A 13,179-nucleotide genomic window follows, 5' to 3' on the forward strand; every position below is an offset into this window, starting at 1 on the left:
AAGCCAGCTGGCAATTCCTTTATTCCTTTGCTCCAGTCCCACTCCAACAGTAAAGCCAGGTCACCAGCGTCTCTCTGAAAGGAACTGCTTTTATGGCTATGACTCAAGCAACAGGTCCCAGATCACCAGGCACTGACAGGCAATGGGGCTTGCATTCACAAGTCCCACAGGATTGTAGTGGATAAAGCAGCAGTTGTTAATGGGTGTGCACATAATCACCTGCTGCAACAATCCCCCTAGGGTTCTTTACAGAAGAGCAAGCTAAAAACACTCATCTTCCAGTCTTTCCCTGGAAGGGATTTGATTGCATGCTTTCCCAGCTCATGCCTTCTAGTCGCCCTGCGTCTAGGTGCTGACTGAGATCCTCCCTTTAGGGCACTGACAGGTCTTGGCACATGCTCAACTACTGGGAACTACCAAGAACAAAACAGTAACTTGGACTATCACAAAGATTTAAGAGGCAACCAGGAGCTTAGGCTGGGATGATTGATTAGGCTCATCTATACAAGAGCAGTCTGTCAAGACTGGGAGAGGTGGCTGTTTTATCTGATGCACACAAAACAAAACAGAGTCAAGGGAAATGAAGAAACATAGTAATAACATCAAAAAAAAAAAAAAGATAAATCTTCAAAAACTAATCTTAATGAAATGGAAATAAGTGATTTATCTGTGAGAGAGTTCAAAATAACAAAGATGCTCAGTGAGGTCAGGACAGTAATGCATGTACAAAATGAGAGTTCCAAAAAAAAGAAAATGTTTAAAAGTACCAAACAAAAATAACAGAGCTGAAGAATACAACTGACATTTAAAAATTCAAGAGTTCAACAGTAAACTAAATCAAGTGGAAGAAAGGATCTGCAAACTAGAAAACAAGAGCGTGGAACTCATTTAATCAGAGGACCAAAAAGAAAGACACTGATGTTGTAGAGAAGTTCTCTTACAAGTCTCTAGGCTGCAGGCAAGGTTACCTCAACTACTATAAACTGTTCCTAGAGAAAGTCTAGAAACTTACTAGATGTCAAGGAATTGTTTACAGCACCAAGATTTTATCTTTTGCCTACAGCTTCATTTGTCCAGACCAACTGCAATTTCTTTTTCACATATGTACATACAACCTACTCTCTATACATGGAAATCTGTTCACAAACACACATGAAAGTCAACTTTTACTGAGAATTTAATATGTTCAGACGTTGTTGTAGAAGCCTTATCATACACTACCTAATTCAACCATGGCAACAAGCCAGTGAGTTTGGGGACTACCATGTCTCATTTAAGAAATTAAAACTGTGGCATCAGAACAAAAATAACGTGCCCAGAAGATATTATAGCCAGGAAGCAAATGGGCCAGGACTTGGTATTTAATCTTAATGACTGTTACACTAGAAATGTTTTCCAATAAAATACAATGTCTTGCCACGTGAAGCAACTGCTCCAGTTTTTTTCATGAAAAAAAATATAACAATATACACAATATGTACTTACATATCTTGGTGACGTAAGAGCATGGTAACTAGTGAGAAGTTATGAAAGATTTATGTGTTTGTCAAAATGAGTCTGCCTTGCAAAATGTAAACTACCCTCCAATATCATTGATAAAATTTGTTTTAAAAGCCAAGAGGCTTAAGAAAATGAAGCCCCTTATCCAGAAAACATATATATGCATATGTATAAATGTATATATACACATATGAATGAATATATGTATCTACATATATATGCATAAATGAATATATGAATATATATGTGTGTATATACATGTGAATAAAGTTACTTAGCCAGAAAACATTTTTCCCTTTCCTATGTACAGGAGAGTTACAAAAGTGATATCTAGGAGGTGTGACTCCTTAAAGTCTCAGGATATACCCCTCATTCATTCAAGCATTTTTTGAGTGCCCACTATATGCCAAGCCCTTTGCTAGATCTGGTGAGCAGAACAGACACCACCAATGCTATCGGGAAGCCCACCCCTTCATTCATAGCAGTCAGATACCACACTAAGTGCAGCATATGGGAGTCCGGCGTTGCTCAGTGATGAACTAGGCTTGCTGCTGCTGCTGCTGCTGCTGCTAAGTCGCTTCAGTCGTGTCCAACTCTGTGCGACCCCATCGACAGCAGCCCACCAGGCTCCCCCGTCCCTGGGATTCTCCAGGCAAGAACACTGGAGTGGGTTGCCATTTCCTTCTCCGGTGCATGAAAGTGAAAAGTGAAAGTGAAGTCGCTCAGTCGTGTCCGACTCCATGGACTGCAGCCCACCAGGCTCCTCCATCCATGGGATTTTCCAGGCAAGAGTAATGGAGTGGGGTGCCATTGCCTTCTCTGGAACTAGGCTTGTGAATTCTTTAATCCAAGGTCTTAAGAAATAAGGAACACCCTTAAGTGCCCAGGAAAGTTTAAGTACAACCCTGATAAAGATAAATGCAGATTTTCTCTGATTGTGGCATATGGCCTTATGATTCATCTTTAAAAAATCATATCCCTTTTACCTAGAGTAGGGGCTTCCCGTAGCTCAGCTGGTAAAGAATCCACCTGCAATGCAGGAGACCCTGATTCGATTCCTGGGTCAGGAAGATCCGCTGGAGAAGGGACAGGCTACCCACTTCAGTATTCCTGGGCTTTCCTGGTGGCTCAGCTGGTAAAGAATCTGCCTGCAACGCAGGAGACCTGGGTTTGATCCCTGGGTTGGGAAGAGCCCCTGGAGAAGGAAATTGCTTCCCATTCCAGTATTCTGGCCTTGTCAATTCCATGAACTGTATAGTCCATGGAGTCACAAAGAGTTGGACACGACTGAGCGACTTTCACTTTACCTAGAGTAGTGCATTTAATCCATCCATGACTGATTTTAAACCAACCTATAACCTGTAACCATCTGGAAGCAGAAATTCTTAAAAACAGCTTTATCCAACCACAAAGCTAAAGGCATGGGGAGAACACAGAAAAAATATCAATAGTATATGTTTTGTTGAATAAATACAGAGTGATATTTCTATCTCCAATAAAATGTCATCTGTAATTGCCGTAAGTATTAACTACTAAACAGTGTAGCCTTATGCATGGTACAGGCTTATAATACATCTATATCTCTGTTCACATTAGCTCCACATGGTTTTAAGAGTCTATTTAATGATATTAAGACTCTATGTAGTCTCTCAGAAAAGAAGGGACGTCCAGAAGTAATTCCAAAAGTTAAGATAAATATAGTAAATATGAATGTTCTCAGTGACACTGACATTTTTGAAGATGTCAATGCATTAGCTAATTTCCGGCATGGCCACATTTCTCAGTGTTCCACAAGTAGGCTGCATGTTCTTCCTTGCTCAATGACTCTTCCTGTTTGAAAGAGGGCACCAATATCCTCTTGTTACCGCAAGAAAACATGCCAAGGGAAGTGGAAGCATGGCCCAAACCTGCCACAGAGAAACAGCCTTCCCCTCCTTGAGGCAAAGTTCTTCACCTCCTAGAATACAGTGGCCTCACCAGCCCAGAGATGAGCGGCTCAGGACATCAGAGACCCCAACTTGACCAGGGAAAGGCTTGGATCAAAAGTAGGCAGGAAAACCCATCCAGATCAACAGAAAACAGATCGCAGAGCACCTTTTGAACTTCACATAGAGAGAAGACACCTGAATTTTCTGGTAAGGACTCACCTTCCAGTGAAGAATTCCCCAAGACGGTCCACCCCAGAGGCAACTCCAGATGAGTCAGGGCCAGCACGAGCTCCTCGTCCAGAGCAGGCAATGCCCCCGCCGTCAGGGCAAACGGGGTCAGCAAGGTCTGGTGGCTGCTGGCGGTGAGGCGATCGGCCTGGGTGACCAGCAGACGGGCCAGCCTGCAGGCCATGTTGTCCACGTAGGTCACGGAGTCAGAGCCCATGGTCACTGGGGAGTAACCTTCCGAGCACAGGCACACAGACACGGTGACCGTCTCCTGAAGCCCGTGGCCTGGACAACAAGACAGTGAACAGTTCACCCTGAGGCCGCCGAAGACGCACTCCCAGTGTCCAAAGCGAGAGGCCGAGCATACACACCACACGCTCAGAAGAGTAAGGCAGACAGGAAATGCAGCCAGTCAGCTTTAAACGCTGCCCAGCCGGCGGGTCCAAATGAACACTGACCCCATCTTCTTCCAGGGACTCCAGTTCCAAGCTAACTTTTATGAGCTCTGACCATTTTAGTACCTGTTCTCTTGTCATTATTTCCCTGGTAGCTCAGTTGGTAAAGAATCTGCCTGCAGTGCAGGAGATCCAGGTTCAATCCCTGGGTGGGGAAGATCCCCTGGAGAAGGAAATGGCAAACCATTCCAGAATCCTTGCCTGGAAAATCCTATAGACAAAGGAGCCTGGTGGGCTGCAGTTCATGGGGTTGCAAAGAGTTGGGCACGACTGAGTGACTAACACTAACACTGCTATCATTACCACTGCTGTTTGGCACAACTTCACCACGTACTTCTGCCCAATCGCCAAATTCAAGCTTGTTGTCTTAAAGACCTTTGTCCTTTTCTGTTCTGGCATTTCCTTCTGAGTCACAGGTTTTTTATATATTTATTTAGGTGATCATTTTCTAAGGCAGCACCATAAAGCTACACAAGTTTACCCTAATTCCTCAGCGTCCTTTTGAACATTGAGTAGGATGGGTAAATGCTAATCCACAGAAACATTAAAAATAATGTTCACTGCCCAGGCCACTTCTGAGAGCAGCGTCTCTGTTCTGTAGCTATTCTTAATGCCTCTGCTATTGGGCGGCCACCTAACCTTGCTGCTTCTCCCTCCTCCTTACACTCTTCCTTCATTTTACCAAGGTTGGGAACTTCGCCCCAGGTATGTTTTTGTGTTGTCCTTGGCAGAATCTCACACTTCTCTGACTATGATCGTCATAGCTGGACAGAGAAGGGTTAACACTCGGCCACCACTGACCCCCAAGCAAACGACTACCGGGCACAGATCATCCTTGTTCTGCCTTATATTCTCCAGAGCCTTTCCCTAGGAGCTCTGCTGCCAGGCTTCAAGGAACAAGAGCATCCTGGGCTTACCAGGCAGGAACTATTGTTGCCATTTTTTCTGATCATTGTTGCCATTTTCTCATCATCGTCTCTTTAAAGTGGCCCAGCAGTACAAACACAGAACGCAGCTCCGCCACCAGACTAAATGTGTCTAGCATATACTATAGAAATCTGTTGTCCATACTTCAGAAAGGTACCCTTGCAAAGCTATATCCAGGAAAATTTAAGATTCAGAAACAGAAACTGTCCTTTGCCTGCAAGGAATTTGTTAAATTCAAGGTATGAACGCTCCCTTCTAAGCAGGCCACAGTATACTCAAATAGATGTTCTTCAACACACAAGGAGTGGGGAGAATATTCACCCCGACATGCAAGTAAAGAAAAAGATAAAAATGTTGATGTTAGGAGTAGCACTTCTGTTATCATTTTTATTCTCTCTCTACATAGAAGCTTGATTAAAAAGGAGAAAAACCAAGAAAAGAGGGCCAAGCCAAATGCAGCAAAAGCAACACAAGTACCCGAGCAAAAGGGGAGAGGCAAAGGGGACTGACAGCCAGTGTAATTTCTGCCTTTAATGTGGTTTGACTTCTTTTTTTTTTTATGAGGATGGGAGTTCCTGGGCCCAAGATAGGAGAGCTTAAAATTGCCCAAAGTCCCAGAAGTAGGACAGTAGATTGATTCGGCGATCAAACCCAAGGAGGTCTGCAAGGTGTCTGTAGGTCACTACCATTCTCACTATACCTGTGTTTGCATATGTACTGTCTTCCTTCTTCCCACATGCAACAGATATCCTACAGAAGCACTTAAAACATTTTGTTTTAAAAAAAAATGAAGCTAGTCTTACCTATTAAAAAAATTGAGGAGTCCCTAGATGATATAATTTAAAGGGATCTTAAAGACCCACAGTTGAAATCAACCAATCCACAAACAAGAAAAACAACAAAAACCCCCCTTTCCTACAGGTAAAGGATGCCTTAATTCACCTTTAGATTAGAGCTTGCTGTCGGATGCACAACCCACACCCACTGAAAATACAAAAGGACTGTCCCTAAGGAGTGCTGTTGGCTCATAACTTGTCATCTGTCACTGTGATACTTGAAGACATTTGGGAGAACTACAGGTTTCAGAATGTGAATGGTGGTGGGATGAGAAAGTTCTAGAGCCTGAGATCCAACAATGAAACATCTGGATGGACAGGATGCTGAGTAAGGAACCCCAGCCACCCAAGGGAGCAAAGCAGAGAGAGGCCGCTAGACCAACCACAGGAGAATGAGGCAGAGAGAACTAAGATGGATGTCAGGTATCTCAGGCCTCTCTGAGCTGTCCCTGGCCACGGGTCCCAGGACAACAGGAGGCAATATTAAGACAGATTGCATCCAGAGCCCCGCTCCCCAGTCTGGAGGGTAAGTCTAAGTTGTGGCTGCTTGGGGACCTGCAGACACAGCTGGAAGAGCCTCAGACATGAGATAACCCAGAGTTGAGTACACACACACACACAGACACACACACGCCTCACCTGGAATGCTGGACTGGAGAACATTATCTTCTGTGCGCTCTGCAATCACGATGTGTCTCTGATGAGATCCATTATAAATAAAGTAAAACTCAGCATCTTTAGGAAGATAAACATTTTTGCCAAACTTCGCGCAGACCGTCATCTGCCCCTGAAAAATGAACAAGTCGAGGCATCATCACACTTCCTTGTCCTGGCTCTAAGAAACCAAATAACAAGGGCCCCGGGCCAAAACAGGGTCCTTTGTTATGTTCGCTTCACGTGGGCGAGCCCAAATATCATGAATCCTTCTTCCCAACAACAACATTTTGGACCTCAGGGAGATGCTTTCTGATCTATTTATGTATGCATGTCAGAGCTGGTTTGTTCTGCTTTCAAAAGTGAAGAAGTTAGGGCATACAAAAGAATATTTTTATTTATTAGATGATACTTTGTTCTTTACTTTCTTTGAATTCCTACCTGATGAATATATTGCTTGTATTTATGTTTTCCTGCACCTGAGATACTTCAAAATAATTATTCTTAGCTGGGGCCTATGTACTAGACCAAAGCAGCTTATAAGAACTTTGCGTTTCCTCAAGCACTGCCAGATAAACAGCCCTATGCAACCCAACAGTTGGCATGCCCTTTCTCACCACTGTTTGTCTTCTCTGAGGGACTGCCAGGTCCACTTTCTCACCCAGCCTGGCCTCACACCTTCTATAGAAAAGCTTCCGGCTGGCACCAATCCCTGCTAAACACCCAGGGTCCCACCCTGGGTCACTGAGGCACACTCTGAGGAAGGAAGGAAGGACAGAACTCATGTCAGAAGCAGCAGCAGGCTAGCACCCCCCAGTATATTAGCATCCAGGGGTGGTGTGGGGCGGCCAGTCAGTCTACAGCCCAAATACCAGTGATGGATGAGCCTTCCGGATCGCCAAGGATTCAGGACACTCCCTCTTCTCAAATACAAAAAGGCAGTACAAAGGGGGCCTCCAGGGAGCAGGCACACACCCCCCAGCTTGTAGGGGTGGCTGGGAAATAGAAACCAAGAGGTAGAGGGCTCCAGGGCTCAGTCCAGGGTGGAGAAGGATGTGGGCTTTTGTGCACCTGCCCAATAAAAACAAAACCCTTCCATAGTTCCTCATCCTGTGACAGGAGAAAAAGTGAAGACAGAAAGGCCCCCCGAGTCTCCTTCACATCTGTTAGCCTCTGATGGATATCAGCATGATATTCCATAAGATATAAAGAGGTAGACCAATCAGGATCAAAAACAAAATCAGCGTGGACCTCCTCTTTCCAGTAACTACATGGTTATTCTTGCTAAAATTTTTAAATAAACAGACTATGTCTTCCCAGTGGTTTGCAATGCACCATACACACAAAACATCATCTTAAATCATAAATAAGAATAAATACAAACTGCGGAGTTCAGGGAAAAAAAAACACTAGTTTCCTATTTTGAATTATCCTTAATCTGCCTGTGAGCAGGCGCATTAGCAGGCATGTAAGCACATGCTCACATGCGCACACACACATATATACACAATCAATAGAAAATAACATGCCAAGAAAAATCTACCATACAATAGTTTCCAGAAAAAAAAGTTCAGGAAGAGGATCAGAAAGGCAAAAAACAATAACAACTGTCTGACATGACAGACAGAGGAAACTGAGAAGAAATTCCATTTCCTAAAAAAGAAAGACCAGTTTGCTTTAGTCATGCTCCTGGTTTCTAAAGAGACTGCTAACTACCCATAGACAAAATCTAAACTGATGTGTTGGTGACTTTTTTTTTTAATGTTGGAAAATAAACTGTACCAACAGGTCAAAGTTTTTCACAGATCAAAAGCATATCTAATCTATATCTGTTCAAAACAACGATCATAGTACATTTTATTTGGCTAGGTGAACCAGGACTATGCCTTATGAAAGTTTAACTGCAATCCTTTTCAATGCAATACAGCCCCAAACAGTAGAGCTTTACAATTCAATTATGCCTCCCTTTCAAGACCATACTATGCTTTACATTGGTCAAAGATAAGCAACAGGTGAGAAATAAGATGCAGCCATTACAGAGATGTCCAGAAGTCCTAGCATTAAGAATAATATTCAACAAGAAAAAGAGTCTCTCGTTTGCTAATCACAAAGAAATCAGAAAGATGTGGTGAAGAATATTAGGGAGGGAGGAAATGATACAGAAACCATCAGAGACCCAGGGAGACAGAAGGGGGTGGCAGGAGAGGAAGACAGGGAGAGAAAATAGGAAGGGACGAGAACATTCCACCCAAAAAAGTCAGATAAAGTTGAAAAGAGATTTCGATAAAGCTACAAAGGAGACCAGCAGGAGGAAAGAGACTCTGAAAATGTGCTGAGGAACAAGTAAGCATCACCAATCAGCCACAGGTGACAGTCCATGCCTGAGAGTGAGGACATCCTAACCACTGTGGCCATTCAAAGCTACTTTTCCCAAAAGGCCATTTTATTAATGGCAAACATAAATTCCAATGTATAGATTTCCAGTGTGTCTCCATCACTTCCCCATCTGGACTCAGTTGCATACTTTCTTTCAGGCAATTGAAAACTAGAAACTTTTGTAAGTGAATGCTGGCATCAATATCAGAATCATTCTGCTTTTACACAGAAAAAAGACAAATGTTATCACCTGTTAATTCACTCTATCCCAAATAAAATTTTAAAAACTCAGCTATTTCACCAAAACTTCTGGAAACACCAGGAGGCTTAAGAGACAAAATTATTTTTCCAATTTAATCTATAGATTTAATACACTCCAACTAAAACCAAAACTAAATTTGTCAAATGAAAATCAACAAACTTACTCTCAAGTTCATGTGGAAGAATAAATACACAAGACTGGAAACAAAAGTTTTGAGAAAGAGAATATGGTTTGAGCTGGGATGAGGGGATCAGAACTTGCCCCTGCCATGGAAATTACATAACAATGAAGGAAGGTGGCATTTCAAATTAGTGGGGAAAGAATGCACTACTCAGTAAACCATTCTGGAACAGTAACTATCTATTAGGGGCAAAAACATTCTTCACATCAAATAGTTAAATTCCCAATTAATTCAACATAATCCATAAGTGCATAAAATTAGAAAACTGTCTTAAATTTTTCATTTTTGAACAAAATAACAAAGATATATAAATTTCATCTATACTAACACCACCCTAATTTATCAAACTTTAAAAATTTTTCCTATTTCCTTCCAGTCTTTGTTCAACACACAGTTAATTATTACATAGTTATACTCATGGCATAAATACACATATGGTTGTACTTTTCTCCTATCCAAAGCATTTTTCCATGTTGTTACAATTTTGGCACCATTTTCAACTGCATTCCATCGAGTTGTCTGCTGTTCCCTAATTTCCTTAATCATTCCTCTATTGTACATTAAGGGTATTTCCAGCTTGTTAACATTATAAAAAAAAAACATTAAGTACTTTCATGCCTATTGTTTTTATTCTTTAAATTACTTTTTAGAGTAGAATCCCAGAAATGAGGCCAAGAATGGACACAATTGTCACAATGTGTGTGATTGCTTTCCAAAAATGTATCAGCTTTTGAACCAATACATGTATATGTGTGGCTGAGTCCCTTCCCTGTTCACCTGAAACTATCACATTGTTAATCAGCTATATCCCAATACAAAACAAAAGCTAAAAAATACAACTCTCGTCATCACCTGTACTGGTCAAGAGTATTATTTTTATTCCAACTTTCCCAAAAGTTTTATTATTCCCTAAGTTAACAGATAATAAACAGCTTCTCACTTATTTCATATTTTTTCCACTGCTGCTGAAATTTATTGGCCACTTTTATCAAAGCCAATATTGATAGTTGCCTGATTAAATCCTGATTTAAAGAATTTTAGTCTTCTCTCCTCTATTTATCTAAGATCACCTCTGCCTTGAAAGAAAGTGAAATTGCTCAGTCATATCCAACTCTTTGCGACCCCATGGACTGTATGTAGCCTGCCAAGCTCCTCTGTCCATGGAATTCTCCAGGAAAGAATACTGGAGTGGGTAGCCATTCCCTTCTCCAGGGGATCTTCCCAACCCAGTGAACAAACCCAGGTCTCCCACATTGAAGGCAGATTCTTTACCCTCTGAGCCACCAGGAAAGCTAATGAAAACGGGAGTAGGTAGCCTATCCCTTCTCCGGGAGACCTTCCTGACCCAGGGATCAAACTGGGGTCTCCGGCATTGCAGGCAGATTCTTTACCAGCTGAGCTACCAGGGAAGCCCCTACCTTTGCCTTAATCAGGTCAAAATTTTCACTTTTGCAAATGAACCAGTTGAAGGCAACATCACAACCATCCCCTTTCTCCTATTACCTTCTCATGCCCAAATCAAAAGCACTAGAGTACTCCCGTAAAACCACTAAAGGTCAGGTCATATGGAAAACAGGAGTAATAAAAGTAAGGCAGAAAACCTTAACTAAGTATAATCACACTAAATATCTCTCAGTATAAGCACAGACCCAAAAAATTAACTAATTAAACCAACACTTTTTTTTTTAAACCATCAAGCATCCCCCTGGAGAAATTCTACTTGTAAAACTCATCAGTAATGTCCACGATCAAATCTTCTGCTGAAATGCTGTGACATCTATGTATTTCTTCTCAGAGGAACCAAAGAGGTAGAAAATGTATTTGCCATCTTAAAGTATTTCTTCCAACTCTCTTAACTCATCTTCCAATGGCATTTAAGAAGAAAATGGACAGTGACATTGATGTGCATATTCTAAATATTTTTCATTAATCTATAATGGCCTCTAAGTCAAGTTCTCTAATACCCTCAACAACTTGGTGGCTATATTATCTTAATCTGAGTATTAGGTATTCTTGTATGAATGTTCTCCCTCCCTCTCTCCCTTTCCTTTCTCACGCTCTATAGACAAGACACCTGTACATCCTTTGTTAATAAGTGTCACCTGCTGGACAACAACCTTAACTATCCACTTTCTAAACCACCTGGCCCAACAGGGAATAGACAAATAGTATAGTTTCAAATGATGACAACAAGAACGAAGTGTGCAAGCACACACCTTTTTACAGTGAGGTTTCTTTAATCCGGGTCTACAGGAAGAGTCCATCTGGGTTTCCGGTGGTCTGGGAAACTAAAAATTATTAGCAAAACTGTTTATGCACATGTGTGTGCAATTTTCTAGGGGTTCCCAGGTGGTGCTAGTGGTAAAGAATCCGCCTGCCAATGCATGAGTCTTAAGAGCATGAGTTTGATCCCTGGGGCAGGAAGATCCCCTCCAGGGAGGGCATGGCACCCATTTCAGTATTCTTGCCTGGAGAATCCCCATAGACAGAAGAGTCTGGTGGGCTGTAGTCCATAAGGTTGTAAAGAGTCAGACACCACTGAAGCAACTTAGCACTGAGTCCAGTTTTCTAAGGAATGGTTTATAGTTTTCATCACATTCTCAAAGGCATTCAAAGATTCCAAAAAATGTTAAGAACTCTAGCTTTTATAGTAACGAACAAAAATGGGAATTTAACAAATGCTTTTTTTGATAATTGTCACCTTTTAATATGACAGTAAGACTGTTTGGTTTTCTAAGGTGTTCTAGTATTCTACATAGACTTTATATGGGATAATTTCTAATAGAAGCACAATGAGGGTGTTAACTGACATGTCAAATATCACAATGAATGTTTCCTAATACATGCCATTAAAACCATAATCGTAATGTAAATAACACATTCTATCAAATTTGATTGTTTTTAATATTTGAAACTTGTCTTTTTTACAGTAACAACAACAACAAAAATAGTCATTTTACCCAGAGACTTCTCTGCAGAGGAAAGTGTGTTAAATGTTGTAAGAGCCTTAAAAAAATACACTTTAAAGAGATACATTGTCCCATGCCATAGGTAAAAGAGAATAAAAGTACAGGTATTAGTTAGAATCAACACTAATAGGATTTCAGAGCCAGATTAACAGTATTGGATTTCTTCTTTTCTGCCTCACCCCAAGTTATATTATCTTTACATTCCTCAAGAAAAATTCCAAAGAAAGTGCTATGGGCAAAAAGTCTCATTCCTAATCACTGTATTCAGCTGAAGTACTTCTTTCAACAAAGTTTGAAAAAGGAAAACTGATTTCCTATATACTGTGTGTACATATTATATATAAATGCATATTTATACACGTACATTTATTATTTTTTATGTGAACAGTATTCCTCAATTTATTAAGTGATTTCTTGTGTATTTTCTCATCTCATTCCCACAAGAATGTCTGGGAAGGGTTACCATAATCTTTATTTTATAGATGAGAACACTGATACTATCAGGCCCAGCATATGGCAAAGCCACAATCAAATCTGGATCTTCCTGTTTCAGGCCCAGCACACCTTCCTTCCCAACATGTCCCTGTACAAACAGCAAGTGCTCAAGTATTAACTGACTTATCTACACCTTTACACTTAACATTTATTTTATACTGAATATAATGATTCTCATCCTGAAACCCACGGGTAGACATGGTGTGGAGACAGAATGGGAGGTAGGAGAAACATTCCTTAATTCCCATGAAGAACACACTTCATACAGTTTTAAGCATTCACCTGGGGACAGTAGACGTTGGTCTTTTAACCAGAGAGTCCTCGGAAGGTACAAGGAGCTTATGATTCCAAAAGGTTAAGAACCACTG

The 13,179-nt window shown here is 41.3% G+C and overlaps 1 protein-coding gene across 10 annotated transcripts in view; it reads right to left on the minus strand.

The window, feature by feature from the left end:
* ARHGEF28 (Rho guanine nucleotide exchange factor 28) overlaps positions 1-13,179 on the minus strand; it is a 343,837-nt gene that overhangs the window by 202,102 nt on the left and 128,556 nt on the right. For 5 of the 10 annotated variants that reach the window (XM_070774543.1, XM_070774539.1, XM_070774541.1 and 2 more), the window contains 2 exons: positions 6,514-6,661; positions 3,648-3,941 (listed from right to left, as the gene is read on the minus strand). In XM_070774543.1, coding sequence (XP_070630644.1) covers positions 3,648-3,941; positions 6,514-6,661 — 442 coding nt within the window. Of the gene's footprint in view, positions 1-3,647; positions 3,942-6,513; positions 6,662-7,145; positions 7,854-13,179 lie in introns of those variants that run through there. The other 5 variants (XM_070774542.1, XM_070774538.1, XR_011562400.1 and 2 more) reach the window with 4 other exon arrangements.

Source organism: Bos indicus, chromosome 20 (assembly GCF_029378745.1).
Source record: "Bos indicus isolate NIAB-ARS_2022 breed Sahiwal x Tharparkar chromosome 20, NIAB-ARS_B.indTharparkar_mat_pri_1.0, whole genome shotgun sequence".
Classification (NCBI taxonomy): domain Eukaryota; kingdom Metazoa; phylum Chordata; class Mammalia; order Artiodactyla; family Bovidae; genus Bos; species Bos indicus.